This window comes from Aspergillus saccharolyticus (genome assembly GCF_003184585.1).
Source record: "Aspergillus saccharolyticus JOP 1030-1 unplaced genomic scaffold BP01scaffold_10, whole genome shotgun sequence".
Lineage (NCBI taxonomy): Eukaryota > Fungi > Ascomycota > Eurotiomycetes > Eurotiales > Aspergillaceae > Aspergillus > Aspergillus saccharolyticus.
Genome location: NW_020290620.1, coordinates 151,563 through 175,996, shown reverse-complemented (window position 1 = coordinate 175,996; position 24,434 = coordinate 151,563). Strand labels below are relative to the sequence as shown.

Genomic DNA, 24,434 nt, shown 5'->3' with positions numbered 1-24,434 from the left:
CCAACTCCGGCCCCCGACTTCGCAGCTGCTGAGCTGCGGAGGCCCCCGGCCCAATTTTCCACAGCTGTGTGTGACTCGCTGCTGTTGACCCTTCGCATGCTCCCTTATATTATTCCTGCTGTGCTATGGTCAAGGGCTTCTAATCTAATCTCTCTCATATCCCTCACTCGATACCTCTCCTCTCATCCAAGCTTCCGATTTCTCCCCGTGAGTTGCGTGCTCTCGATCCGGCAATGCTTCTCTCTCAGAGCCGGGGCCGTATGCCCGCCGCTCTTCGGAGCCTCAGCCAGCGCTCGTTGAACAGGTGTGTGCTTCATCATTGTTTCCAAGCTCTCTCAACTGTACTGAATACTTGCTGACCGGATCTCCTCTTCTGTGTTTTTTAGTCGCTCGCTGTCCACCACTCTTTCGAGGAAGGCCGATGATAAGGATGCCGGCCTCAACAAAGTCTCCCGTAACATCACCCAGCCGATCTCGCAGGGTGCCTCCCAGGCCATGCTGTACGCCACTGGTCTCACCGAGGAGGACATGAACAAGGCTCAGGTTGGAATTTCGTCTGTGTGGTACAATGGTAACCCTTGTAACATGCACCTGATGGACCTCAACAACCGCGTCCGCGAGGGTGTTCAGAAGGCCGGATTGGTCGGATTCCAGTTCAACACCGTCGGTGTCAGTGACGGTATCAGTATGGGCACCAAGGGTATGCGCTTTTCTCTGCAGAGCCGTGATCTGATTGCCGATTCTATCGAGACGGTCATGGGCGGTCAGTGGTACGACGCCAACATCAGCATCCCCGGCTGTGACAAGAACATGCCTGGTGTGTTGATGGCGATGGGCAGAGTTAACCGCCCGAGTTTGATGGTCTACGGAGGTACCATCAAGCCCGGTTGCGCCTCGATGCAGAACAACGCGGACATCGACATCGTCTCCGCCTTCCAGGCCTACGGACAGTTCTTGAGCAAAGAGATCACCGAGCCTGAACGCTTCGACATCATCCGCAACGCCTGCCCCGGAGGTGGCGCTTGCGGTGGTATGTACACTGCCAACACCATGGCCACCGCCATCGAGGTCATGGGAATGACTCTTACTGGCTCTTCCTCCAACCCTGCCGAATCCCAGGCCAAGTACCTCGAGTGTCTTGCGGCTGGTGAGGCGATCAAGAATCTCCTCAAGGAAGACATCCGCCCACGCGATATCCTGACGCGCCAGGCCTTCGAGAACGCTATGATTGTCGTCAACATCACTGGCGGCTCTACTAACGCTGTTCTCCACTTGATCGCCATCGCCGACTCCGTCGGTATCAAGCTGGATATCGAGGATTTCCAGGCTGTTTCGGACCGCACCCCGTTCTTGGCCGACCTCAAGCCCTCCGGCAAATACGTCATGGCTGATCTCCACAACATCGGTGGTACTCCTTCCCTGCTCAAGTTCCTGCTTAAGGAGGGTATCATCGATGGATCCGGTATGACTGTCACCGGTCAAACCCTGGCCAAGAACCTAGAGAAGGTCCCCGATTTCCCCGAGGACCAGAAGATCATCCGTCCCTTGTCCAACCCCATCAAACCCACCGGTCACATCCAGATCCTGAAGGGTACTTTGGCTCCTGGTGGTAGTGTTGGTAAGATTACCGGCAAGGAGGGAACCGTCTTCACCGGTAAGGCCCGCGTCTTCGAGGACGAGGACGACTTCATTACTGCTCTTGAGCGCAACGAGATCAAGAAGAGTGACAAGACCGTTGTGGTCATCCGCTACTGCGGGCCCAAGGGTGGTCCCGGCATGCCCGGTAAGTGACTACACCCAGGTATCCTGTTTGAGGCGTCGTCGCTAACATTTGCCAATAGAAATGCTGAAGCCCTCTTCTGCTCTCATGGGTGCCGGTCTCGGTGACTCCTGCGCCTTGATCACCGACGGCCGTTTCTCCGGCGGTTCTCACGGATTCCTCATCGGCCACATCGTCCCCGAGGCCGCCGTTGGCGGTCCCATCGGTCTGGTCAAGGACGGCGATGTAATCACCATCGATGCTGAGAAGCGTGTCCTTGATATCGATGTTGATGACACCGAGCTTGCCACGAGAAGACAGCAGTGGGAGGCCGATAAGGCTGCCGGCAAGCTGCCTCCTACTGGTCTCACACTCCGCGGAACTCTCGGCAAGTACGCTAGGTATGTATTCGCCTTTAGGAAGTGCATCGTCAATCTTGGAATAATAACTAATGTGTTTGATTCTTGTACAGACTCGTCAAGGACGCCAGCCACGGTTGTATCACCGATGCCCTGGACTAAACTTCTCCCTAAAATCACCCCATCTTCTACGATATCTGTCTTATTAGCTCTCCTGCTTCCTACAGGCTTGTAATCTGGTCTTTCTTGTCTGGGATGAGCTTAGGGTCTGGTTCGGTTTTGTTTTGCCTTGTTAAAGTTTTGGGTTCAGGCGAGATCAAAAGCAAGATTTCCTGCTGTGCTATATACATCTGTGATTGCCTTCTGCATGTTATTTATTCAAGGACCAACAATGATGATGATACCATTTACTTTTTGAATTTGTTTATACTAAACAAGCCATGTAGATCCAGCTCTAGCTCTAACAACCTCAGCAAACCTACCTATATACACCTCATGAACCCAAGACACCCTCAACCTCTAATCTAACTCAACTCCTTGAAAAACTTAACCACAGCTATACACACACACGTCAGCTCTCAATTCACACCCACGACCCAACCAGGACAAAAGGGAAAACAGGAAAACATACCAAGCCTAAACGGCTCCGGATTCTCCGAAATCAACCAATGGCCCGCCTCGACGTCAGCGATCTGCGCGCGGGGGAAGAACGCCTTGATCACGGGGATGGCCTCGTCCGTCACGTAGCGGCTCTTCGTGCCGCGGACGAACAGCGTCGGGCCGTCGTATGTCTTCGCGGACGCGTCGGCCTCCCGGTAAGGGAAATCCGCCATGTCGGCAAGGGACTCGCCGAGCACGGACAGCGGGACGCGGAATTTCATCGTCTGGTCGTCTGGGGAGCGGATGAGGTTTGTGAGGAGGAATTGGCGGATGGGGAGGGACTGTTATTTCTTGATTTAGTAGTCCGGGGGAAAGGGAGGGAAGGGAGGTTGTTGGTGTGGTCGAGCTAGATGAGGGTTTTGGATAAAGACTGGGCTGAAAGGTAGAGTAAGACAGGGCACTTACCTCCTCATACTCCTGCAGGATCTTATCCGCATCCGACTGCTTGGTCACTTTGGCGGCTTCGACCTGCTGCATGCCACGGACGTACTTGCCAAAGTCACTCTTCAAAGGCGCGTTGAGCGGGGCGTTGTCCACGGGGACGAGGGCAGACACTAGACTGGGGGTTTCGAGGGCGACGGTCATGGCGGCTTTGGCACCCCTTTTCACCGGAACACACACACAAAGAGCCATCAGTTCATGTCACTCATATTCTCCTGAGTGTGGAGGATTCTACTTGAGACGACGGGGGATTACAGGGGGGGAAGAGGGGGGAGGAAGAAGTCGTACATAGAATGCCCAATCAAGGCAGCTTTCTTCAGCTTCAGCTGCTGCATGAACTTGACCACATCCTCCGCCATGACGGAGTAGTTGTGCTCCTCGGCATGGAACGAGTGGCCGTGGTTCCTGAGGTCCTGGACCCAGCAGTTAGATCAAAACTAACTCACCTCCCATGCCCTGACTGCGCCTGGCGCTCAGACAGACAGGCAGCCTGCAAAGGAGCAGGATACATACCACCGTGAAGATTTCACATTTGAGATCGCGGGCCAATGCGCTGCGATTAACGCCCGTCAGTGATCCGCTTGCTCACACTCATTCCACAAGATAGACCACTCACCGACTAATGCTCCGGTTGTTCTGCTTCGAGCCAAACAGACCGTGCAGAAAGATGATCGGGTCCCGGGTGATTTCGTCCTTCTCGGGCTTGAAGACTTGGTAGGACAAGTCGGGTTCCAGCCGCTGCGTGGTGGAGGAGAACAGGCGGAGGCCGGTTGAGCTCCGGAGGGTTGTCACCCCTCGAGAGAAAATGGGTCTGCAGAGCATGTCCGCGAAGAAATTGGAGTGGAGATGTGTCTACGGAGGAATAGTGTTTTTGTCGACCAAGAGAGCGTCTATCTGAGCTTGATATTCATCCTTGATAGTCGCGATACGTAATTAGTCCGATTGCTTTTCGGATGAGTCAGCATCTCGGGAAATCTCGCGTTTTCGCCTAAGGCTGGAGTATGGCTTCTGTGAGGCTGCTACCAGTGGACAGTGGAGAAAGTGAGAATTTTTCGCGTGCGATTTCTGAAAGGTGAGGCATTTCAGTTTAAAGGTCGGATCAAAGCTTGTTGACGCTAGATAGCAGGATGTATGGACGCGCTCATTGAAGCTGATGTGGCTGCGAGTTCAAGCAAACGGCTACTATATATAAACATGGACACTACGGTGGAGGAGTCATATTCCATGCATCCCACTCCACGCAACAATCCTACATTAATGAAAAGCATGTTGTTCGGTTCCCAAAAGTGGCCACAACAGTTGCTACAGTATAATAACCCGGATACTGAATGTTCATATCATAGATGCTCTAATTCTTATGATTTTTACTTACCATGTTCTATGTGGCCAAAAAGTAAATCAAAGAGATACCTATCAGGAAGTGGAAGGATCCTTGCTTCCCAGTTGACTCGCGTCGTTATTGCCTCGAGAATCCACCCCGTCCACAGTCATCTTGGGTCCTGTGTACCATTTGCGAGCGAACAAAAAGTAATACGTCATGCACGCGACCCAGACAAATCCGTTGATCACGATCGTGTAATTCATATCCGATGCTGAAACACCATTAGGCAATTGTCCTGATTTAAGAGATGAAGTATGAGAACTTACCGCTGGGGTTCGGGCCCGTGCTGGGAAACATGGATAGGATCAACCCGAAGACCAACCATACCACGGCCACGGCCGCAATCGGTCGACTGAACCGCCCGGTGTAGAACTCGCCCGGGCGAAACCGCTCCCTACCCCAGATGAGCCGACACAGAATCGGGGTGCCCCAGGCGACGTAGTTACTGGCCACAAAGAGCGAGAAAAGCGCATTGGCCGCGACGGAGTTTATCAGGACGAGTAACCCAAAGACAATGCAAACAGCCACAAAGCCACACATTGCCCGCACAGGCTGGTATTGAATGCGCTTGCTCACATGGCGGAAGTAATTAGAGAAGGGTAGGGCACCATCCCGAGAGAAGGCCCAAGCCTGTCGAGATGCAGCGACGATCTATATCCGCTGTCAGAAAAGACAATCCAATTGAGATGAGGTCGAGACATACCAAGCTCAATCCAATGGAGAATTGAATCACTATCAACACAGCCATGAAGCCCAAGGCTCCTTTCTTGCCAAGCGCCGTGAAGTAGACTTGCGCCATGGGCTGTCCGTACACAGAGTCGTATGTTGTGCGGACGTCCTGGTCAATCACGGCGGCGATCACACTCAACACCAGGAAACCCAGCACGCATGCACATCCTGATGACCAAATGATACCTAGGGGAACCGCCTTGGCAGCATGCAGAGCTTCCTCGCTCATGTGTACACACGAGTCGAAGAAACCAATGGACCAGATCGGAGCCAGAAAGGCGAGGATAAAAGCCCAACCCTTCGGCCAAGTCGTTAAATTATCCACATGGCCAAATACCCAACTGCCGGGGTTGATTGTTCCTCCATTTGTGACTTTGCCGACCGGCAGAGCGACGACAGTGGCGATAATAATGACAATATTGAGGAAGATGCAGAAGGTTTGGATACGGGGCATTATGGGCCCAGTGTAAATGGCGACAAGGGCGTGTACAATTATGATGCCAACATATACACCGTAAACAACACCGTTGGACGCGGACCACTCACCGTCGCGTGCTATGGAGACACAAGCGAGGATCATGAGAGAAAGGGTGTCTATAGGTGGGTAAGCGGATATCTCAGCTGAATGACCAGATGGTAGCTCACAATCCGTCGAGCACATTCCCCCGACTAGGCCCATCGTGTTGCTGTATCCCACCAAGAAGCTCAGTGCATTCTTATATTTCGGGCCTGCGAAGTAATGGGTCCACCAGTATAGCCCGCCGGCCGTAGGCATTGCTGATGACATATCGGCCTAAATCCGAACAGGGATGTGAGCCGCGCTCCAATCATCAAGAGGGAAAACAAATATCATACCAGCGCTAATCCTACACAGAAGATGAAGAGACTTGCAATGAGCCAGCCCTTCGATAATCAGTAATTGCGGTCTTTTACGTGGCTGTGGTTTTGAGGTAGCGTGTATTTACCCATGTCATCGCAGCAGGACCAGCTGGTAAACTGAAGGCTAGAGTAGATGCAATGGATGGCACCAAGCCCATGATACTGAACGCGACAGCAAAGATCTGAACGGTGGAGTATTGTCGACGAAGTTCCTGTTTGTACCCAAGGGTGGCTATCGTGTGGTTAGTTAATTGCTGCTATTGCTGCTGCTGCTGCTGCTGCTGCTGCTAATGCTGCTAACATGAGCGGGAGGCGAGGTACCCAGTAATTGCGAATCTCCGGCGTTGGCAAGTTCGTCCGCACTAGAAGTGGCGGACGAGGCCGTAGGGGAATGCTGCTTGCCGGCCATTGCTGACTGCTGCGGATGGTAAGCAAGCAGCTATTGAAGGAGCAGGACGAAGGGGTTGAGGATGAAAAGACTACAAGGATGACAGGAGAGACTCAAAGACTTGGCCGGCGAGGCAAAACCCCCGTTATTTGAGGGGGCAGAGGGTTACTTTCCGGGGCAGAGTAAAGGAGAGGAATGTATTAAAGTTTGCCAAGCAGCGGCGTTTCCACGCATTGTGTCGTGCCGCAAAGTTCAGCCTTCCATACAGGCTGCCAAATGGATCTGCTAGTGAGATTTAGTGGTCAAGTATTGGCACAGCATCACTTCCCTACTCCACAGAGGAGCTGGCATGGGCCTCCGATCGGCGGGTCTAGTCTGTCTCAGAGCAATGGTTCGAAGTGGATCCGGATGCAATCTCCTCCAGCAGTCCGCCACTCGTTGGGGAAGTGAGATTGCCAGGCACTAATTTAGTCAGATTGTTGCAGAATGCGAATTGTACGCACCTGCACTGCAAGCTAAATTAGTTTCTTGCAGCGACCAGGGCTAGACGAGGGGGTCAGTGCTATGGCCTCGGGAATCTTAGGAAGCGAATGGAACATCTCATTGGCTCATTGCTCCACTGGTATGAAGAGTGATGTCAAGGACTGCTGCAAAGCAACCAAAACATACCGGGCTAGCCTCTCCTGGTTAGTGCAGGTTCTCAAGCCAAGAGATTCAAGGTTCCTTATCTCCTCAACCCAGTCCCCAGATCTACAATCATCATGTCCATTGCAACACTCAAGATCATGCTTATTATTCCCCTTTGGGACAGATTCAGATAAGCTAATTGATATCTTCAATCTATGTGTGCTCCAGCCCTTTGGTCTTCAATGCTCCCTGCAAGGACACTGATACACAGGCATATTGGTCAAGGACCGTGGGCATATGAGTCTTGAAGGGTGTTGATGTTGTGCCTCGTGATTCTGTTGTTGAGATTTGGGGTAAAAGATATTATGTGGATCTTTGCTGCTAAATGCGATGGTGGCCATATATATGAAGATTGATCCTTAGATACTTCCGATTAAGTCAAGGTCCATTAAATTTTTCTTCATTGTATACTCAACATAACGACAATCGAGAATAAACTCAGAATAACACTTGGCTGATTCCCTTGAGATAGCGTTTGCCCATACAATACATGGCTGGCGCGAATTGCTTCCCATCAACTGTTCGTAACTCCATCGGAATCCTCTGCCTAACCCGAGCATCTGGTGCGACACCTTCGTAAAAGCAATCCAAGCAAGCATGTTATCGAGTGGTGTCACATCTGCTAACATACCGATCAGCAAATAGAGCGTCAGTCTATCAGTATCAAGAGTCTAAGATGCTGGGTGTCCTGTACATGACCATCCGAGTAATATAAGCGTATATGCTAGGGCCCAATTCAAGGGGCTCTCAGCATATGCAATCCGGTCCAGCCCTATAGCTTGAATGTATATTTCTTAACTCATGCTTGCTAGGCAGGTTCATATGCCTGGAAACACTGGCCAACTAGGTTATAATTAAGCTTCGCCAGGTGACGAATAATAGGACAAAATTTAGGTCAGATTAGTGTAGTGTAAGCGTATGAAATACATCAACCCAAGACGCCTTGTAATAACAGATAAAGTATTGGCGATAATCATGCATCCCACACAGCCGCCTTCGCCTTTTCTTCTTCTTCCCGTGCCTTGGCGGCTTCCTCGCGCTCTTTATTTCTCCTCTTGATCTCTTGTTCTTTCACAGCTCGGTCATACGCACGCTGCTCTTCCGTCCGCTTCGGAGCTCGAATGCCCAGCGCTCCCGCAATCAATCTGTTCGCTACCGCCGTCTGTTTCTCCGGTCGTCGACCTGATACTGGGGACTTAGAATCTGACGATCGAGGAACCGATCCGGCGTTACCATAAGAAGGCCACGGCTGGTTCAAGGATGTCTGCGGAGAGAGCGGGGTAGGTGGAGGATCAAGGGGGTCTTCAGAGGCGCGGATCGATGGTGAGAGCACGGGTAGATCATCTCGGGAGATAGTGGCCGATTTGTTGTCCAGGTCGTCGGACTCGGAAGCGCTCTCGTCTATCTCATCTTCCCATGAATCTGCGACGGGAGCAGCCTTCTTCTTCTTGAGAGCTGAGGGAGGAAGTATCGATGGACGGGCAATGTCTTTGACGGGACTTTTGTTGGTGAGAGCCAGCTCACGGAGAGAGGATTGGAGTTCCGAGGTCGCGGTAGCTACAGAGGCCGACATTGGTGGAATTAGCAAACAAGCTTTTAAGTACGTTACTTGGAAGAAGGATTGTGAGGAGGAGTAATGAGGCGCCAGAGAGAAGCTTCGCTTTAGGTAGCACACGAGGGTGATGTGCGAGAGGTTGGAGCTTGGGAGAGAGACACAGGTTAAAAGGAACATACCGTTGGAGTTGGAACTGGCCTGTGCTGCCATGTCTCACGATGGTGTCGTAGGTCTGATGCAAGGGCAGCGATCAGTTGGAGTTTAGGCCAAGAAGGTATAAGAATCAGTGACAATCGTTGGATGGAAGCAGGGAAAGTGAGATCATGAAGAGCATTAGTCGGGAGGGGAACCCCGCCTTTGCGCCGCCCGTCGTGGCCTGATTGGCCTGGGGCAGCCACTGGAATTTTCTACTCCGTGTCAATCCCTCCGCCATCCGCCCCAAAACCTGGAGGCATTTGTTGTTGTTGTCCTGTTTAGGATATTGGTTACGTGCCAACTCCAACCCACAGTACATAACTAAACATATACTGTACTGTCCAGAGTACATAACTAGGTATATGTGCTCGCATCAGGTACATGTAGTGTGCAGTGGTCTCCAACTCAGTACCTGTGTCTTCTCGCCCCTTCCCCATTCGCCCCTCAGGGTAGCTACTGTGTTTCCAGTTAATCTTCGAAACAAGGGCCACAAATGAGACTTTGGCGTGGAGAAGCCCAGTCCACCTTACCTGAATGGTTATAGGGCCACAATGGCATGGACTAGCCTACGGAGTAAATGCAAGCTGAGGCCGAAGCAAGCCACTGATGCCTTATGCATCCCTCTGAATGCCTGAGGCCTTCATGCATTGCCGTAATCTTTTGCCGCTCCCCGCATTCTGTGCGCAGCTCTGGCTTCGGCTGTCTCCAGATCCCGAGTCGGCGGTGTCTCAACTTTTTCCCTGCCGAACCAGCGCTAGGAAATACTCTTCCCCCTCCTTCGAGGCTTGCAATTGATGAATCTATAATGCTCCCTTGCTGGTCAACATCTCGATCAACCTCCGTCTTAGCATTCCCCCGCCTTCTCACGAGCTTTTCTGAATCTTTCAGTGCTCAGATCTCTCATACTCGGACATATCGATTCTCCGCTTCTCTCTTTACCGCAACCCCACCTACCAAAATGAAGCACCATCTCATGGTCGGCACCTGGACCCCTCCAGGTCGCATTTACACCGTCGCCTTCGATGACGAGGCTTTGACCCTGGATCTGGTCAAAAAGACTGACATTCCGGAAGCGGAGCCTATTTCTTGGATGACTTTTTCGGTAAGCATGCTTTTCCTCGTTTCGGCAAGGTCTTTGAGCTCGGAAAGCTAAGTGTCTTGAAAGCACGACAAAAAAGCCATTTATGGCGCGGCGATGAAGAAGTGGAACAGCTTCGCTGTCAAGAGCCCTACTGAAATTGTTCATCAAGCTTCTCACCCCGTGGCTGGCCACGGTAAGCCATTGTTGTCTCTATACCTCACCTTGCGACAGCTGATCGTTTCCCTCAGAATTGGCTGCCAGCGCCGATACCAACACCCGTGCGATCTTCGTGCTAGCGGCGCACAAGCCTCCCTACAATGTGTACGGCAACCCTTTCTACAAGTACGCTGGCTACGGCAATGTCTTCTCCACCAACGAGGACGGTAGCCTGCGCGAGAACATCCAAAACTACGAGTATGAACCGAACACCGGTATCCACGGTATGGTCTTTGACCCCACGGAGACATATTTGTACTCGGCCGACCTGCAGGCCAACAAGATCTGGACGCACAAGAAGGATGCAACCACGGGCCAGCTGGAGTTGGTCGACTGCATTGAGGCACCTGCGCCGGGTGACCATCCTCGCTGGGTCGAGATGCACCCCAGCGGTAAATACCTGTATGTCTTGATGGAGGCGGGCAACCGGTTGGGCGTGTATGTTATCGACGAGCGTACCCACAAGCCGGTCTTCACCCACATCACCTACCCATTGCTTCCTGATGGTAAGTCTACGCTGCTCCTCACCACTGAAACTCGCTCCAATTGAGCTTTTTGGAGCGCAAGACTAACTTGACTTAGGACTTCCCCCGCGCAACAAGTACCGTGGTGACGTGACTTTCACCACCAAGAGCGGCGAATACCTGTTCGCGACCACCCGCGGAAATTCCTTCGATATCACCGGATACATCACAGCCTTCAAGTTGGGTCCCAACGGAAACATTGAGCGGCAGCTGTTCATCCATCCCACGTCGACCAGTGGCGGACACTCCAACGCTGTCAGTCCCTGCGACTTCAGTGACGAGTGGCTCGCCCTGTGTGACGACCAGCTTGGTTTCGTCGAGATTTACCGTTTCCGCGACGAGAATCTTGCGCGCGTGGCTCGGGTTGATATTCCTGAGATGGGATTCGGCATGAACGCCATTTGGTATGATTAAAAGTGCAGCGATTGTCTGTAAAGTACATAGATTAGATGATAATGAGATTTCAAAGTTCAAATTATTGCGTCTCAATGCGAGCCAGAAGCTGTCGCAATTGATCTTCACGTTCTGGTACCCTAGTGACCGAGACTCAAGACCGTTGACACAGGTGTTAGTAGATAGTTCTGATGATAGGTGTGGAAATTGTTTTTCCCTCTACATCTCTGGCTTATACCATGAGCAATAGCCGATTTTGAAATCATCCATATGATCAGATAACTCTCCCTGTGCCCCCGGCAGCTGGCGGATCACTTTTGCCTCAATATCCGCATCCGGCTCTGGGAACTTTGGCGCGTGCCGGCCGGCAAGAGTCTCCGGTAGCGTCACGTGATAAAATCGGACCTGTAGTCGGGAAGGCCATCGACCAATAGTAACGGACACAGTCTTGATGAGGCCAGGAACCGTGGACGAACGGGGGGTGACTGAGAACTCTGGGGAAGAAGATCACGGGGAAAGGGCTGAGTCAGCAGACTTGAGCTCTTAGCCGCGGGTAAGAGCTACCCCGGGATCACCAGCGCGCGATCGCAGCAACCACTCCCAGCAAACGTTTTACCCATACATCTGCGATTTTCAGCTTTCCCCATAGTGCAATTGACCAACATGTTTCACAAAAAGTCAATTCGCTTAGTCTGATCAGATCCTACCGTCTTTCGGCTGGGAATCCGACAGATACGACCATGAATTGCACGATCAGGCCATTATCCAATGCATCGGCATGTGGGAATAGCGGTTTTACCGTTGCGCTGCTCCCCACATCCCCAAACGAGCCGAACGATTTGCCGTTACGGTCCATACTCAGACTTGCCACACCTGGCTGAACCGTGTATATAGACCCTTCAGTGCTCCAGACTTTTTGGTTGCAATTCTCTTCCTCCCCATTCCTCTCTATTATCATTGCTTAAGTCTGTCTTTGTGAACAACTCGTCCCTCACACAACCGCCAACATGTCTGCTCAACCTCGCTGGGACCCCGACTTCACTCCCTATGTCATCAACGCCATGGGACCCAAGACTCCCGAGCGTGCTCGTGTGATCTTGGGATCTCTCATCAAGCACATTCACGACTTCGCTCGTGAGGTCGAGCTTACTCCTGCCGAGTGGATGATGGGTGTCGAGTTCATCAACTCCATTGGCCAGATCAGCACTCCCATCCGCAACGAGTGCCACCGTATCTGCGACGTTATCGGTCTCGAGTCGTAAGTTCCCTGTCCGCGCCACACGCGACGACAATCAGCTAATCTTCATGTGTGCATAGTCTTGTCGATGAGATCGCCAACAAGATCGTGACCGAGCAGGGTCTTTCCCCCACCTCCAACGTTATCCTCGGCCCCTTCTGGTCTCCCAACGCTCCCTTCCGCGAGCTCGGCGATAGCATCATCCAGAATCCCCTGCCTAACGGCCAGGTGACCTGGATGCACGGCCGCATCACCGACATGGAGACCGGCAAGCCTATTGCCGGCGCCGTCCTCGACATCTGGCAGGCTTCCGCCAACGCCCTGTACGACTTCCAGGACCCCGAGCAGAGCGAGAACAACCTCCGCGGCAAGTTCCGCACCAACGAGAACGGCGAGTACTTCTGGTACTGCTACCACCCCACCGCCTACTCGTTGCCCACCGACGGCCCCGCCGGTGTCCTCCTGAACCTCATGGACCGCTCCCCCATGCGCCCCGCTCACATCCACCTGATGATCACTCACCCCGAGTATGCCACCATCATCAACCAGCTCTACCCCTCCACCGACCCCTACCTCGGCATCGACTCCGTGTTCGCCGTCAAGAACGACCTGATCGTCGAATTCAAGCCCAAGACCGACGACCCCAAGGCTACTCTGGATCTGGAGTACAATGTCACGATGGCGCTGAAGAAGCACCACCCCAACCCCAACTCTGCTCCTCCCGTGTCCTCGTTTGAGCGCTTCAACAAGGGCCAGAAGTTGTAATTGGGATGAATGATTTTTGCATGTGTACATAAATTAGCGATTGTGGTTCTCTTTGAGATGAAATACCTCGAATGTTATGTTTAGAGTCAAAAATACCATTGACGGTTCATTACCATTCTGATCATCAAAGCTAACATATTGGAATCTCCGTATAAATCAACCTCTAGCCAATGACCTATCTGAACGCACAGAATCCGGGGAATCCGCCTTCGTTACCCGTCACCCTTATCCTCACCCTATCCACCAATCAGCCCGTACATAAAACAAAGAAAAGATTCCAAGTCAAGAAAAAAACAAATAAGAAAAAAGAAAAAGAAAAAGAAGGGAGAAAGAGATCGGGCCGAAGACTCGGCATTGAGTGGATACACATGCCGAACGACGGCAACTGGGCTACCCGGGGACCCACCCAGCACGACAAACCTGAGGCATCCACCCCCGCAATCACCCGCGTTCAATTTGGCGTTTGCCAGTGTTATCCGGCAATGCAACTCCCCGCCGGATATATATAAGTTATCAACAGCCGGCGCTACCCATCCCTACCCTCCACACAACCACTACTTTGATACTGTGGATCAGTATCCTACCCTCAACTCTACAAAAGGAAACAAACAAAAGTGTACGCTACCCCACACTGCATTCACACCCCCAAAATTCCCCCCAATCTAACCCTCCCTGTTCTTCTCACACCTAGACCACACAGCATAAGGAAAAATGCGCCTCCCCTACGCCCCCAAAACCCCACCCCCGGGAACATCCCCCACCACGAGCGAAATCTACGCCCGCATTGCCGCGCGCCGGCACCCCCGGCCGCTCATCCCGCTAGATCTCTCCCTGCTGCACTCCCCGCCGGTCGCGGACGGGTGGAACAGTTTCCTGGGCGCGATCCGCACGCAAACCGTCATCGACCAGGGACTGCTGGAGCTGGCCGTGTGTCGGGTCGCGGTGCTGACGGAGGCGGTGTACGAGTGGAACGCGCACGCGCCGCTGGCGTTGAAGGGGGGCATTCAGCCGGCGGAGCTGCAGGCCGTGCGCACGCTGCCCTCGACGGCGGGCGAGGAGGAAGAGGTTGGTGCGGCGTTGAGCGGGAGTGCGTTGAGCGCGCGGCAGCAAGCTGTGGTCAAATATGCGGATGAGATGACGCTGCGGGTGAAGGTGCGGGATGGGACGTTTGCCGCCCTGAAGGAGGCGGGGAAGGGTGGGTTCAGTGATCGTGAGGTTGTGGAGTTGACGACGGGGATTGCGGGGTATAATTGCGTGAGTCGCGTGTTGGTGGCTCTGGATATTGGGGAGAATAATGCGCGGGAGATGAAGAGTGTGGAGGAGTTGGTGGAGGAATTGAAGAATTGAGTCAAAATGGCTTGGGGCAAGGAGGAGGAGGTTGTATATAGGTATATATATCTTCGAACGGGATTGAATATATGGTTGTGCATTTAATCGAGACTTGTATTATTGTTTGGATGTGTCATGTCGGTTGTTTTGGTGGTGACTGACGGCTACTTTGGTTCTACTGTCTACGTCAGGAACGTAGTAAGAAGGGTGGTTGCCTCAAAGCCTAGCTTAGATTGCAGCTGATTATCTTCTGTATATTGAGAAGAGATACGTTCTACGCTTCATACACACACATGCTCATCAATGGTATACCCGAAACCAACCAACGCCAATGTCACTACTAGAAGCTGGCAAAGAAATCTCGATCCCACAGCTCCGACACCCCGAAGTCTGCCATGTCGAACAAGTTCCCGAAATCAAGCGGCTGAACAACATTAGCATCCAGTCAACAATATCACAAGCATCACGTAACTCACAGCGTCCAGCCCAAAAGAGGCAGGGTCGAAGTCAACCGGCGCCGTAGCCTCCACCGACGAGGAATCTGCAGTGGCCTGAAAAAGTTAGCCTGTCAAACTAACTATGATTATTCGATGTAACTACCTACCGTAGTGGAGCTACCCGTCTGATCGCGGTTCCGTACATCAGCCAATGGCGTCCCCCGCATCACCTGTTCGCACTGTCGCATGCAAACAGCAACATCCTGCTCGATCATCTTCTGAGGGTCCTGTCCGTTGACCCGGGCCTTGACAGACGCCAAAACCATGGTCAAGAAGAAGAACCCCTTGCAGCCCTTACCGCTCGGGCCCCTCCGGCTCCCAAACGTCTCGATCGTCTGCTGCACGGCCTGCAACATCACTTCTTGCTGAGAGCGCACCAGATCGTTGAACGATGTCAGCGTACTCGACGGGCCCATAGGCAAGGATTGCGGGAGACTGAGTTCGCACGACTGCAGGTACAACTCCACGCACACCGTCAGAGCCGCGTGGAGAAACTCATTACGAAACATCCCACCACTGAGCTGGGCGAGCTGAGGCAACGCCTGCGCCTCCGCAGATGGCTCGAGGTAAGAGAGCATTTGCAGCGCCGATTCCAGACAGATCTTGCGGGAATAGGAGAATTTCGGCGTCCGGAGGATGCTCAGGGCAAACGGACGATTGAGCACAAGAAGAGATCGCCGCAGCAAGAAGACCAGCATTGACTGTGCGAAAGAAGAATCGTTTTCGGCTGTGGGCGAAGTCGCAGCTCTCATGCGATGAAATATGCCCGCGGCTTCTTGCATCGAATGGTTTATCTCTTCGCTCAACCGCAGAGCGCCGTCGTATGAGAGTGTGAATCTCAGCGTGTTGATGGCTTTGGCGATGTGCACTCGCAATGGCAGGGTCTGGTGCAGTAAAACTTGGAAGGTGCTGCGCGTGAACGTCCCTAAGTCCTTCGGGACCGGATCGTCCGTCATGTTTTCGGTTAGTTGAGAGTCGTCAAGGTTCGATGGTGCTTCACAGTCGAATTCTTCCAGATCCAAGTTAGGAGGCATTCCCTTGTCGATTGACGACTGTAAATCCAGCTCCACAATCGTGGCCCAGAGTCGCCGCCGCATCTCAGCCCAGAATTTGGTCATCTTGTGGAACCGGTAGGGACTTCGATGTAGTCCCATTGTCATTGCAATGCGAATCAGTGAGCCGGAAGAAATCCAGACGATGTCTCCGTCGATAGCGTCCGCTTGCCGTGCGATTAAAACAAGGCACTCAATCTGTAAGATGTTGAAATCAATGGTTGAGCTGACCAAAGTCAGGGCGATCCAGGAACGGACTCCCGCAATCCATTCTGCAGCGGCATCGTGCAGCTTTTCCCGACCATCAATCTTAGTTGTTGGGCTGAGAAAACAAGTGCTGGCAGCCATCAAAGCTAAAAGCTTAGCAACGAAGCACCGGTCTCGCGGACCTGTAGCCGTCCAGTAAGCTTCATACTGCTCGAGAAAGGTCGGCACATGTAGGATGCGGTAGGTCATCTCAAAAGTCGACAGGTACAAATTCACAAGCTCATCGGCAACGTGCCGTGGTGGGACCATCTCTTCCAGATTCCAGGACTTGTTGCGAAAGGCACGTTGGTGATCCTGTCTCTCGCGAGCCCACATCTCGCCCTTGAAACTCTTGAATTCCTTGTAGTCGGGGTTGCGCTTCAAGTTACTGCGATGTCCTCGCATGAAGACCGTGACATCTTCGAACTATATCAAATCAGCCATGGCTCGCCATACAGCACTGCCAGCTCACTTACAAAGGATAGAGTGACGGCCGAATGGCACCGCCCACAGTAGCGCGTCCTGCTCTTCTTCCCGCGAAAGCATGACCGCGAGCAGAGTTCTTTGACATTGTCCGTCAGATTCTGAGCTTCTGGCGCAGTGCGCACCGCAGCCTCCGACTGCGCGTCATATCCCAAGCTCTCGGGCGTGTGGATCGGACCAGTCTTGGATAGCGCCGCCTCCAGGAACTGCACGCGGTTGCGCAGCTCGTGCAGCTCGTCCGAGCGCGCTTTGGGTTTGGTGATCCTGTTCGCCGATGACTGACGCTTGGAGTCGAACACATATAACCCCCCATGTGCGGGACTAGGTTTACTGGTCGGTACACGTGCGCCTTCTGGCGGCGCATTATCTCCACGACGTGCCTCAAACTTGGAAGGTTGATGTCCGACATATACGCACTGATCGGGGGTCTTAGACTTGACGCATTGTCCGCATGGCAGCGCGCGGTCGCATTTCAGCTTGCGGCGCCGGCAGATGGTACAGGACAATGGCGGTCTGCGTCGTCGGGCGGGCGATTTGGCCGGTGAAGTTGGGCCGGATGGGTTCGACTGAGGTTGATCTCCATCCATGGCAGAACTGACCAGACCAAGGTTGAACTTTTTTTCTTTTTCTTTTTGATAACCAGGAGCTGGCAGATGGAGGAGATGAGACTAAGCTGACCCCGCGTGATTGCGCTAACTATCCCCGGATAGTCTTGAGTATCGCAGCGGACTGAAGTGGCCTGTCAGTGTCCAAACATAGGATGACCTGCGATGATAGTTGTCGACGAACATCCTCTATGCCACTAGCAGTCCCAACCTAGATGGATCTGTAATGCTCTTCGTTTTGCCGCTGGTCTGGTAGGCCAGTTGGTGTTTGTTCATGATGAGAAATCAAGCCGTGCAGCGAGAAATCGCGCGTGGTTGTAGTTTCGGGATTGCTGTATTTGGAATATCCGAGACGTCTCGGGATTACTACACTAAGCTAGACTGGTGTCGTAAGGCTGAATGGAACAAATCTATCAGTCGAGCATGGCTTTGAGCTCTTCACTTCAGTTTGTCCAACACATCTTAGATTTCCCACTGGGGGATGCTGATCATGTCTACACGACTGGGATATGGTCTTTGCGAGCAGCAGCCATGGCTCGATTATCTCTTCTCTCATTAACCCTGACATATTGACTCTTCAGAAAATGACACCTCATTGCGAACCTCCAGCCACATCGATAACGACCTTACCAAAGTGGCCGCCGCTCTCCACGAACTCGAAGGCCTCTCTCGCCTGCGCGAACCCAAAAACGCGGTTTACCACCGGCTTGATTTGGCGCTGTTCGTAGAACTCCACCATCTTCTCAAACTCATCTCTAGGCCCATTGATGATTCCCTGTAGCGTCACATTCCGCCGCAGACACAACAGATTGACATTGACACGGTCCTCCGGCTCATCCACCTTGCCCGAGACGTACCCGATGCAGTTGATCAAGCCTCCGAACGCAATACACTCAAAGCTCTTGCGCAGCGTCTTCGCGCCGCCCGTCTCAAGGATGATATCCACTCCATTGCCCTCCGTGAAACGGTTGACCTCGTCCTCCCAATTGGGCGTCGTCCGGTAGTTTATGGTATAGTCCGCGCCGAGCGACTTGGCCTGTTCGAGTTTCGCGTCTGAGGAGGAGGTCACAATAACTATCCCGGCTGCGATTAGCATCATCCCACGAAACAAACCCCCCCCAACGCGAAGAAACTCACCTCTAGCGCCCCACGCCTTCGCAATCTGCAACCCACACACGGCCACTCCACCCGTTCCCTGCACCAACACCACCTTCTTACTCACATCCTCCCCCTTCTCCACCGCCCCCCTCAAGCGCCCCTGCACACTCATCCACGCCGTGACACTCGCAATCGGCAACGTCGCCCCCTCCGCGTCGGTCATGTACCCCGGCGCCTTGACGAGGGCGTGCTCCGGGAACACGCGGTGCGTCGCCAGCACGCCCGGCAGCGGGTGGCCCATCCCCTTGGCGAGCATTTGGGGCGTGACCTGGCCGGTGATGTGGTCCGGGAGGAAGGTGGAGAGCACGCGGTCGCCCACAGCCCAGCGCGAGACCGAGGGGCCGACCTGGGAGACGACACCGCACATGTCCGAGCAGGGCACCGTCTCAGGTGTCTCCTTGTTGACGGATTTGTGGTGGTTGTATTCGCCTTTCGTGACTGTGGGAGTGTTAGGACGGAAAAGCAAAGCACTTCCAAGTAGGCTAGCTCTGTAGACCTCTGAAGATCCCCACGTGTAAAAAAAGAGGGGACCGGAATACTCACCCTCAATATCGCGGTAGTTGAGCGACACCGCGCGGATTTCAACCAGGACTTCATTGGCACCTGGCGTGGGTTGCGGGGCTGTGGTTTGGCGGAGGCTGGCGAGCCCCTCCAGGGGGGTGGTCCATTGTTGGATTGACATACTTGGATCTCGCAGATACTTAAGAAGGAATTGACTCCTAAGATAGAGAGTTGATCTCGTAGTATACAAGAACAATCTGCAAAATTGAATGGCGAGAGGAGGAAGAAAGAAAAAAGAAAATAGCTACCGTACTTAGTTACCTGGAACCTACGTACCTATAAATCGATGTCATTAGAACCCCACCCCCCACCTGAAATTATTAATCAGTCCCTGCTGTGGGTGGAGCATAATCCATTCGTCGGTTCTTCCAAGGTTTCATTCTCATTCGAAAATCCAATTCGAGGCCCTGTCAGGTTGATGAAAGACCCCCCCCGCATGTCGGGCGTTTTGCTGGGATGCCGATCATGAACGGAGCTGGTTACTGGGTTCAGTTGCCGGTGTGGGGACCGCTACAATGGTAATATTGTACTATCTGCCACTAGTTGGATTGGATTCAATAGTCATCATATGCATAGCGGTCATTGTCATTGTCATTGTCATCATCCACACTCAAAAGCAACACTAAAAAGAGTAACAAGAAAACAAGAAATATGTTTTTCAGGGGGAAATCTACAAGAACCACCGAAACTCCGCCGAAGCCGGCCCATCCCGCAACCGCTCGGTAGGCACATCCTGCGCGCGCACCTTGCATCCTGCCCGGGCGTCGCGGCGCTGGTTGTCCAGCAACATGAAGACCCCCAAGGAAGCGGCGAGAACGGCGCCCGTGGCGCCGAAGGCGGCGATGGTGACGAGCGCAGGCATGTACTTGGGCTTGTCCTGGGCGCGGAAGACGTTACTGGCGACGAGGCCCATGAGGTTGGCGAGGGGGACGCCGATGCTGGTGAGGAGAACGCGGCGGCCCTCGTGGGCGATGTTGTTGTTATACCAGGTGCTCAGCAGGACGCTGGGGGCGGAGGTGCCCCAGGTCATCATGAAGGTGGCGAAGTAGGCGAGGTGGAGCTGACGCTCGACGTCGGAGATGGCTGCGTAGATCATGAACCCGGTAAAGGTGAGGAGGAAGCCCAAGACGATGAAGGGGGAGCGCAGGCGGGCGGCGTCGGAGGCGAAGGCGAGGACGAGGAGCATGGCGGCGCCTGTCACGTTGGGGGCGACGGTGTAGAGGTTGGTTTTCACCGTCGTGTAGCCAAGGCGCTGGATGATCTGCGGCATGAAGAGGGAGACGCCCTGGAGGGGCACGCCGAGGCAGATTTCAATCCCCAAAAAGGCGTAGGTGGAGGGGTGGCGGAAGATCTGCAGGGCGTCGCGCAGGTTGAAGGCTTCGTTGACAACCGCGGACGAGTCGACTTGAATGCGGTGATAGGCCAGGGCTTTCTCGTCGAGGCTCAAAAAGCTGGCTTCGCTGGCGGACCGCGGCAGGTACCAGAATGCGAAGCACGAGAAGAGTACGGTCACGCTGCCTTCGATGATGAACAAGTAGCGCCAGTTCGGAATCGTCGAGTTCTTGATCTGGAAGACGCCGAACGCGATAAGCCCCGAAAAGGCGTTGGCGATATTGGACGCCGCATAGAAGATGGCCAGTCGGCGCGCCAGCTCTCCCCGGCGGTAAAAGGTCGTTAGGTAGTAGATAACCAGGGGGAAGAAAGCCGCTTCGGACATCCCCAGGAACCAGCGGAGAGTAAACATGCCGCCAAAATTGCGGGCTGCTGAGGCGAGAAGCGTGAACGAGCCGAAGCTGAACATGAGGACAGGCAGCACCCGCGCTGGGCTGAACCGCTTGCCCAGCATCGCAAATGGCGGCGCGAAGATGACATAGGGTACATAGAAGATCGAGAGCAGCAGGTTGTACTGGTTGGACTTGAAATGCAAGTCTAGCCATATTAGCACCAGGGTCGCAATTGAAACTCAAGTGATGGAAGACTCACCATCACTCATCCCATCCGTTTCTGCGTTACTGAGGTTGCCCTTGTCTAGCGCATTGAATAGATCTGGATAATACATGAATTGCGTGTTCTAGGACCCATTGGTGATTGACCTACACATCAACGCCAGCACTGGCAGCAAGCGCAGATCGAATTTTCGGCACAGACGCCTCTCTGCCTGGTTATCTGTGACCTGGACGACATCCTCGACGATGCTCGTCTCAGTGGTGTAATGGCCAGCCTTCACAGGCTCATCGTGTATCGATCCCGTCTTGGTGTCATGTGGACTCAAGCTGGAGCTGGATGCCATGATATATCGGCCACTCGGGAAGCGAAGGGTGAAGATTAAGAACGGGCAAGACGAAAGGGCCCGAGGAGTGAAAAAAGAAGAGAGAAGAAGGGCAAGCAGGATGGTAGAGACGCAAGGGATCGGGGATCAAGTATTTCAAGGGCGTCATCGACCCTCGGTTTAAACCAAAGCTTGCCATAGTATGTAACCCGCACCTTATCAGCTGCCAAGAAAAGGATGGATAAAATGTCACATTATGAATGAAACAAGCTCGCCCTCGCACGGGTTTTCTCCGCATGTTGGCCCGCCGGTTGCGGTCAGGTTGCATCGCAGCGGCGGGCTTATCAGTTGCTATCACTCCCTCTTCGCCGCCAAGCTACGGCCTTGGTGTCGATCTGCGATAACGGGTGGAGTCGGGCGCGTTTATCAAGATTCCTGCAACTCAATCAATTCATGGTGCAGATGAGAATCTGATGAAAATGGACTAATCCTCACATCAAATTGATCTCGGTGCATTTTCACGATAATCGAGACTCAAGGGGTAGCTTGTGGAGTCGAAGTAGCCATGGTTGCCAGAGACTAGGGTTGCAACTTGGCTTCCCCACAAAGATCAGCATCGACGTCAGCACAGACGGGGTAAGCAGACTTAACAAATACAAAACCAGGGTCGAGCAGTTAGCTTAAGTTGAGCTGAAGCAACCTGGTATGCAGTGGAAAATTTTGTCGTTCTATTGAGTCTAATCTCGAAAATACAGTCTAGTATAGAACAATGCTGTCCAAGCTGGAGAAACCAGTGGCTACGCCTCCCTCATTGACGTCTCTCGCCTTGGTTCTCATCAGCCACCCACCTTGCTCATTCTGCAGAATCTTCCCGTCAGCTTGATTCCACAGAATGGTTCCATAAATACCCAGCTCTCCAATGACATGCCCGCTGAGTACCTCCCCATCACTACGCAGGGCCACATTCTTCGCCTCGGCAGGCGGGTGGATCAGTTCCATCAAGATCCACCGCTTCCACTCAGTCTCTGGAATTGACCGCAGGAATTCAGGAATAGCCTCCTTGTACACATTATTGCCACCACCCTCACGCTGTGGCTTCAACACATGGTTGACGGCGGTCTCAAGGTTCAATGCGAGTTTCTGGCCGCGGCCATTAGACGAAAGATCATACTGGGGTGCAAAGGTAGCTCTGATTCTTGAGATTGTTGCCTCATTCAGGCCGGATAGGAACTTCGCAAGATGGTCGCTGCCTTCCTGCTCGGCTAAGACCTGTTGAACGATTTTGCATCCAGCAAGTTGGTTGAGAACAGTGGGACATTTGATAGCCGCGGAGCGCTCGAGATGTGTCCGTGCTTGCCAGTCGCGCTCTGATTTGTAGTCGGTAGGTGCGTAGAAGCAGCGGAGGTAGGCAGTAGTCACTTCGAACTGAGCGCCGTTCGAGTGCGGCGGTTGATAGACAAGTGGCCTCAAAGGATTTGAATCTTGGACGGTAGTGTGGTCAAGGATTTCGGAGCTGAGGACGCGGAAGACGGGAATTTTATGAACCTTGGTCAACTCTCGGGAAAGAGCTAATTGGTCAAAGATGTTTCTCTCGTTCTCCTGCACAAGAAAGAGAATGCAGGTGGGAAGGGCTGGGGTGATTTTTGAGGGTCCGTAGGCAACATGGGCTGCAGCCAGACCGGCAGCCAAGGTCTCCACGGCAGGGTTCTCGGGTGGTTGATTTGCGTCGAGCAGAGGGTGGGACGGATAGGCGACCGGGTGACCCGGTGGAAAGTTGAGGAGCTCGGTGTGAAGGGCGGTTACCAAGGATGACAAACCGCCGAATGAAGAGGAAATCGTGTTAAATTCGACCTGTTTCAGGCTGGGAGACGTGGCATCGGACGGAGTATGGGCCATGTAGTCGGACCGGTAGAGACCGAGTGACAGTTTCTGGGCATATCCTTCTTTCTTGACTGCAAGATGGACTTTCCAAAGGTTGGAGATGAAATCGTCGACGTCAATCAAACTATATGCACGCTTCTTTAGTTGGGGTCATCCCAAATGCCAGAGCACGGCCGTCTTCGCAAGTTCGCAAGTAGATGGGGTTGCTATTCTTAATCAAGGAGAAGCAGAAGCAGGCTCTTACTCTTCCATGATCTTCCCAATCCAGTTTTCGTCACATGTGATCGCAGCGTAAAGCTGGTTGTAGACAGTCTGCAGAGCTTTCGCCTCTTCAAAGCAGGCTTTAGGAAACGGACTTGGAAACAGTGTCACTGGCGCATTGGTTGCAAGCACGCCTTGAGGGTCGGTTTCCCTTGCGACAAAGGTCGGCGCGGGGCGGACGACGAGACCATTTTGCGTGGCCCAGTCCTTGATTGTCTTGACGAGGAACTCCTTTTGTGCAGGGTTCAGGGATGGAGGATAGCTAGTATAGATAGATTCTGACATTGTGACGGAGGGCCCTGACAAGCATATATGCAAGCTGAAACAGAAGAAATCAATTGACCTGTTGACTTTGGGATGTCGTTCGCGGACTGAGGCACTGGGGGAGGGGCAGTCGGAGGGCCATTATTAAGCAAAGGTGGGGTGTCAGAAACGCTTTTCTCACCGCCATGTTTTCAGCGGCAGAATCAGGTGGCAACATGACCGATTGTGCCTGGCATTTACCAGTTGGCTGCCGATTGGGTATGCGGCTTATCCCTGGCTAACGGAGTAAAAAAGTGCAAGGCCTTCGGGCACAACGTGGGCGGATTTCTGTAGCCTTGCGGTTGAGATTGCACGACGGCATGCGCGAGAGAATGGTTCCTTTGGATAAAGAGAGATGAGATCACGAGCAGCAGAACCAATAGCTGCCCTTCTGCTTACGGAGTAGTGCTGACCATGTCACAGTGATTGCTGTGCTTATCCGACTAATCCTTCAGAGATCTGACAGGCACATGAATACTCAAGCGTCTTGCTGGCAAAAAGAATATCCATGAGGACTTCTAGCACAGTTCTTAGCATCGA

The 24,434-nt window shown here is 53.1% G+C and overlaps 11 protein-coding genes across 11 annotated transcripts; 4 read left to right on the top strand and 7 right to left on the bottom strand.

The window, feature by feature from the left end:
- Window positions 1-69: 69 nt before the first annotated feature.
- Window positions 70-2,537, top strand: ilv3 (dihydroxy-acid dehydratase ILV3). Its single transcript, XM_025573298.1, has 4 exons — window positions 70-304; window positions 387-1,783; window positions 1,842-2,160; window positions 2,232-2,537. The coding sequence occupies exons 1-4, from the start codon at window positions 234-236 to the stop codon at window positions 2,278-2,280; spliced, it is 1,836 nt and encodes a 611-aa protein (XP_025432425.1). The 5' UTR covers window positions 70-233; the 3' UTR covers window positions 2,281-2,537.
- On the bottom strand, window positions 2,531-4,098 carry BP01DRAFT_355469 (alpha/beta-hydrolase). The gene is made up of 6 exons (XM_025574699.1): window positions 3,836-4,098; window positions 3,733-3,772; window positions 3,508-3,632; window positions 3,184-3,379; window positions 2,750-3,059; window positions 2,531-2,674 (listed from the first exon to the last, which is right to left on the bottom strand). Exons 1-6 carry the CDS (start codon window positions 4,039-4,041, stop codon window positions 2,643-2,645), a joined length of 909 nt encoding a protein of 302 aa, XP_025432424.1. The 5' UTR covers window positions 4,042-4,098; the 3' UTR covers window positions 2,531-2,642.
- Window positions 4,099-4,543: 445 nt separating this feature from the next.
- Window positions 4,544-6,698, bottom strand: BP01DRAFT_355468 (putative GABA permease (Uga4)). Its single transcript, XM_025574698.1, has 7 exons — window positions 6,530-6,698; window positions 6,295-6,440; window positions 6,185-6,232; window positions 5,975-6,122; window positions 5,304-5,923; window positions 4,867-5,251; window positions 4,544-4,811 (listed from the first exon to the last, which is right to left on the bottom strand). Exons 1-7 carry the CDS (start codon window positions 6,615-6,617, stop codon window positions 4,633-4,635), a joined length of 1,614 nt encoding a protein of 537 aa, XP_025432423.1. The 5' UTR covers window positions 6,618-6,698; the 3' UTR covers window positions 4,544-4,632.
- A 1,468-nt stretch (window positions 6,699-8,166) lies between these two features.
- Window positions 8,167-9,137, bottom strand: BP01DRAFT_422433 (uncharacterized protein). Its single transcript, XM_025579569.1, has 2 exons — window positions 9,018-9,137; window positions 8,167-8,840 (listed from the first exon to the last, which is right to left on the bottom strand). The coding sequence occupies exons 1-2, from the start codon at window positions 9,046-9,048 to the stop codon at window positions 8,257-8,259; spliced, it is 615 nt and encodes a 204-aa protein (XP_025432422.1). The 5' UTR covers window positions 9,049-9,137; the 3' UTR covers window positions 8,167-8,256.
- Window positions 9,138-9,789: 652 nt separating this feature from the next.
- Window positions 9,790-11,311, top strand: BP01DRAFT_355466 (lactonase family protein; the record flags this gene model as incomplete). The annotated part of the gene is made up of 4 exons (XM_025574697.1): window positions 9,790-10,135; window positions 10,199-10,307; window positions 10,363-10,836; window positions 10,913-11,311. Coding segments are annotated over exons 1-4 (1,079 nt in total), but the record flags the coding sequence as incomplete, so codon positions are not given.
- An 809-nt stretch (window positions 11,312-12,120) lies between these two features.
- Window positions 12,121-13,335, top strand: BP01DRAFT_316343 (putative catechol dioxygenase). Its single transcript, XM_025572581.1, has 2 exons — window positions 12,121-12,505; window positions 12,565-13,335. Exons 1-2 carry the CDS (start codon window positions 12,255-12,257, stop codon window positions 13,247-13,249), a joined length of 936 nt encoding a protein of 311 aa, XP_025432420.1. The 5' UTR covers window positions 12,121-12,254; the 3' UTR covers window positions 13,250-13,335.
- Window positions 13,336-13,798: 463 nt separating this feature from the next.
- On the top strand, window positions 13,799-14,681 carry BP01DRAFT_414936 (carboxymuconolactone decarboxylase family protein). The gene is made up of 2 exons (XM_025579095.1): window positions 13,799-13,865; window positions 13,941-14,681. Exon 2 carries the CDS (start codon window positions 13,961-13,963, stop codon window positions 14,594-14,596), a length of 636 nt encoding a protein of 211 aa, XP_025432419.1. The 5' UTR covers window positions 13,799-13,865; window positions 13,941-13,960; the 3' UTR covers window positions 14,597-14,681.
- A 138-nt stretch (window positions 14,682-14,819) lies between these two features.
- BP01DRAFT_414935 (putative C6 transcription factor) lies at window positions 14,820-17,720 on the bottom strand. Its single transcript, XM_025579094.1, has 4 exons — window positions 16,850-17,720; window positions 15,183-16,799; window positions 15,055-15,129; window positions 14,820-15,002 (listed from the first exon to the last, which is right to left on the bottom strand). The coding sequence occupies exons 1-4, from the start codon at window positions 17,441-17,443 to the stop codon at window positions 14,919-14,921; spliced, it is 2,370 nt and encodes a 789-aa protein (XP_025432418.1). The 5' UTR covers window positions 17,444-17,720; the 3' UTR covers window positions 14,820-14,918.
- Window positions 17,721-18,010: 290 nt separating this feature from the next.
- On the bottom strand, window positions 18,011-19,413 carry BP01DRAFT_355461 (zinc-dependent alcohol dehydrogenase family protein). Its single transcript, XM_025574696.1, has 3 exons — window positions 19,163-19,413; window positions 18,599-19,057; window positions 18,011-18,535 (listed from the first exon to the last, which is right to left on the bottom strand). The coding sequence occupies exons 1-3, from the start codon at window positions 19,299-19,301 to the stop codon at window positions 18,054-18,056; spliced, it is 1,080 nt and encodes a 359-aa protein (XP_025432417.1). The 5' UTR covers window positions 19,302-19,413; the 3' UTR covers window positions 18,011-18,053.
- A 376-nt stretch (window positions 19,414-19,789) lies between these two features.
- Window positions 19,790-21,690, bottom strand: BP01DRAFT_414933 (putative MFS transporter). Its single transcript, XM_025579093.1, has 3 exons — window positions 21,278-21,690; window positions 21,164-21,226; window positions 19,790-21,109 (listed from the first exon to the last, which is right to left on the bottom strand). The coding sequence occupies exons 1-3, from the start codon at window positions 21,468-21,470 to the stop codon at window positions 19,851-19,853; spliced, it is 1,515 nt and encodes a 504-aa protein (XP_025432416.1). The 5' UTR covers window positions 21,471-21,690; the 3' UTR covers window positions 19,790-19,850.
- Window positions 21,691-22,161: 471 nt separating this feature from the next.
- Window positions 22,162-24,177, bottom strand: BP01DRAFT_355459 (glutathione synthase). The gene is made up of 2 exons (XM_025574695.1): window positions 23,575-24,177; window positions 22,162-23,454 (listed from the first exon to the last, which is right to left on the bottom strand). Exons 1-2 carry the CDS (start codon window positions 23,874-23,876, stop codon window positions 22,206-22,208), a joined length of 1,551 nt encoding a protein of 516 aa, XP_025432415.1. The 5' UTR covers window positions 23,877-24,177; the 3' UTR covers window positions 22,162-22,205.
- Window positions 24,178-24,434: the final 257 nt, after the last annotated feature.

Coding starts and splice junctions, on each gene's coding strand:
- BP01DRAFT_414935 (XM_025579094.1), bottom strand. CDS start 17,443: ATGGATGGAGATCAACCTCAGTCGAACCCATCCGGCCCAACTTCACCG. Junction 16,800..16,849: donor CGGCCGTCACTCTATCCTTT/GTAAGTGAGCTG, acceptor GATTTGATATAG/TTCGAAGATGTCACGGTCTT. Junction 15,003..15,054: donor CCTCTTTTGGGCTGGACGCT/GTGAGTTACGTG, acceptor AATGTTGTTCAG/CCGCTTGATTTCGGGAACTT.
- BP01DRAFT_355461 (XM_025574696.1), bottom strand. CDS start 19,301: ATGTCAATCCAACAATGGACCACCCCCCTGGAGGGGCTCGCCAGCCTC. Junction 19,058..19,162: donor CAACTACCGCGATATTGAGG/GTGAGTATTCCG, acceptor ACACTCCCACAG/TCACGAAAGGCGAATACAAC. Junction 18,536..18,598: donor GAAGGCGTGGGGCGCTAGAG/GTGAGTTTCTTC, acceptor CAGCCGGGATAG/TTATTGTGACCTCCTCCTCA.
- BP01DRAFT_414936 (XM_025579095.1), top strand. CDS start 13,961: ATGCGCCTCCCCTACGCCCCCAAAACCCCACCCCCGGGAACATCCCCC.
- BP01DRAFT_422433 (XM_025579569.1), bottom strand. CDS start 9,048: ATGGCAGCACAGGCCAGTTCCAACTCCAACG. Junction 8,841..9,017: donor GGCCAGTTCCAACTCCAACG/GTATGTTCCTTT, acceptor CGGCCTCTGTAG/CTACCGCGACCTCGGAACTC.
- BP01DRAFT_316343 (XM_025572581.1), top strand. CDS start 12,255: ATGTCTGCTCAACCTCGCTGGGACCCCGACTTCACTCCCTATGTCATC. Junction 12,506..12,564: donor GACGTTATCGGTCTCGAGTC/GTAAGTTCCCTG, acceptor ATGTGTGCATAG/TCTTGTCGATGAGATCGCCA.
- ilv3 (XM_025573298.1), top strand. CDS start 234: ATGCTTCTCTCTCAGAGCCGGGGCCGTATGCCCGCCGCTCTTCGGAGC. Junction 1,784..1,841: donor GGGTGGTCCCGGCATGCCCG/GTAAGTGACTAC, acceptor ATTTGCCAATAG/AAATGCTGAAGCCCTCTTCT. Junction 2,161..2,231: donor ACTCTCGGCAAGTACGCTAG/GTATGTATTCGC, acceptor ATTCTTGTACAG/ACTCGTCAAGGACGCCAGCC.
- BP01DRAFT_414933 (XM_025579093.1), bottom strand. CDS start 21,470: ATGGCATCCAGCTCCAGCTTGAGTCCACATGACACCAAGACGGGATCG. Junction 21,227..21,277: donor GCCAGTGCTGGCGTTGATGT/GTAGGTCAATCA, acceptor TGTATTATCCAG/ATCTATTCAATGCGCTAGAC. Junction 21,110..21,163: donor AACGGATGGGATGAGTGATG/GTGAGTCTTCCA, acceptor TAATATGGCTAG/ACTTGCATTTCAAGTCCAAC.
- BP01DRAFT_355459 (XM_025574695.1), bottom strand. CDS start 23,876: ATGTCAGAATCTATCTATACTAGCTATCCTCCATCCCTGAACCCTGCA. Junction 23,455..23,574: donor ATTGGGAAGATCATGGAAGA/GTAAGAGCCTGC, acceptor GCGTGCATATAG/TTTGATTGACGTCGACGATT.
- BP01DRAFT_355468 (XM_025574698.1), bottom strand. CDS start 6,617: ATGGCCGGCAAGCAGCATTCCCCTACGGCCTCGTCCGCCACTTCTAGT. Junction 6,441..6,529: donor CGGAGATTCGCAATTACTGG/GTACCTCGCCTC, acceptor ACCACACGATAG/CCACCCTTGGGTACAAACAG. Junction 5,252..5,303: donor TCTCCATTGGATTGAGCTTG/GTATGTCTCGAC, acceptor CAGCGGATATAG/ATCGTCGCTGCATCTCGACA.
- BP01DRAFT_355469 (XM_025574699.1), bottom strand. CDS start 4,041: ATGCTCTGCAGACCCATTTTCTCTCGAGGGGTGACAACCCTCCGGAGC. Junction 3,773..3,835: donor AACAACCGGAGCATTAGTCG/GTGAGTGGTCTA, acceptor CGTTAATCGCAG/CGCATTGGCCCGCGATCTCA. Junction 3,060..3,183: donor TCCTGCAGGAGTATGAGGAG/GTAAGTGCCCTG, acceptor AAGAAATAACAG/TCCCTCCCCATCCGCCAATT.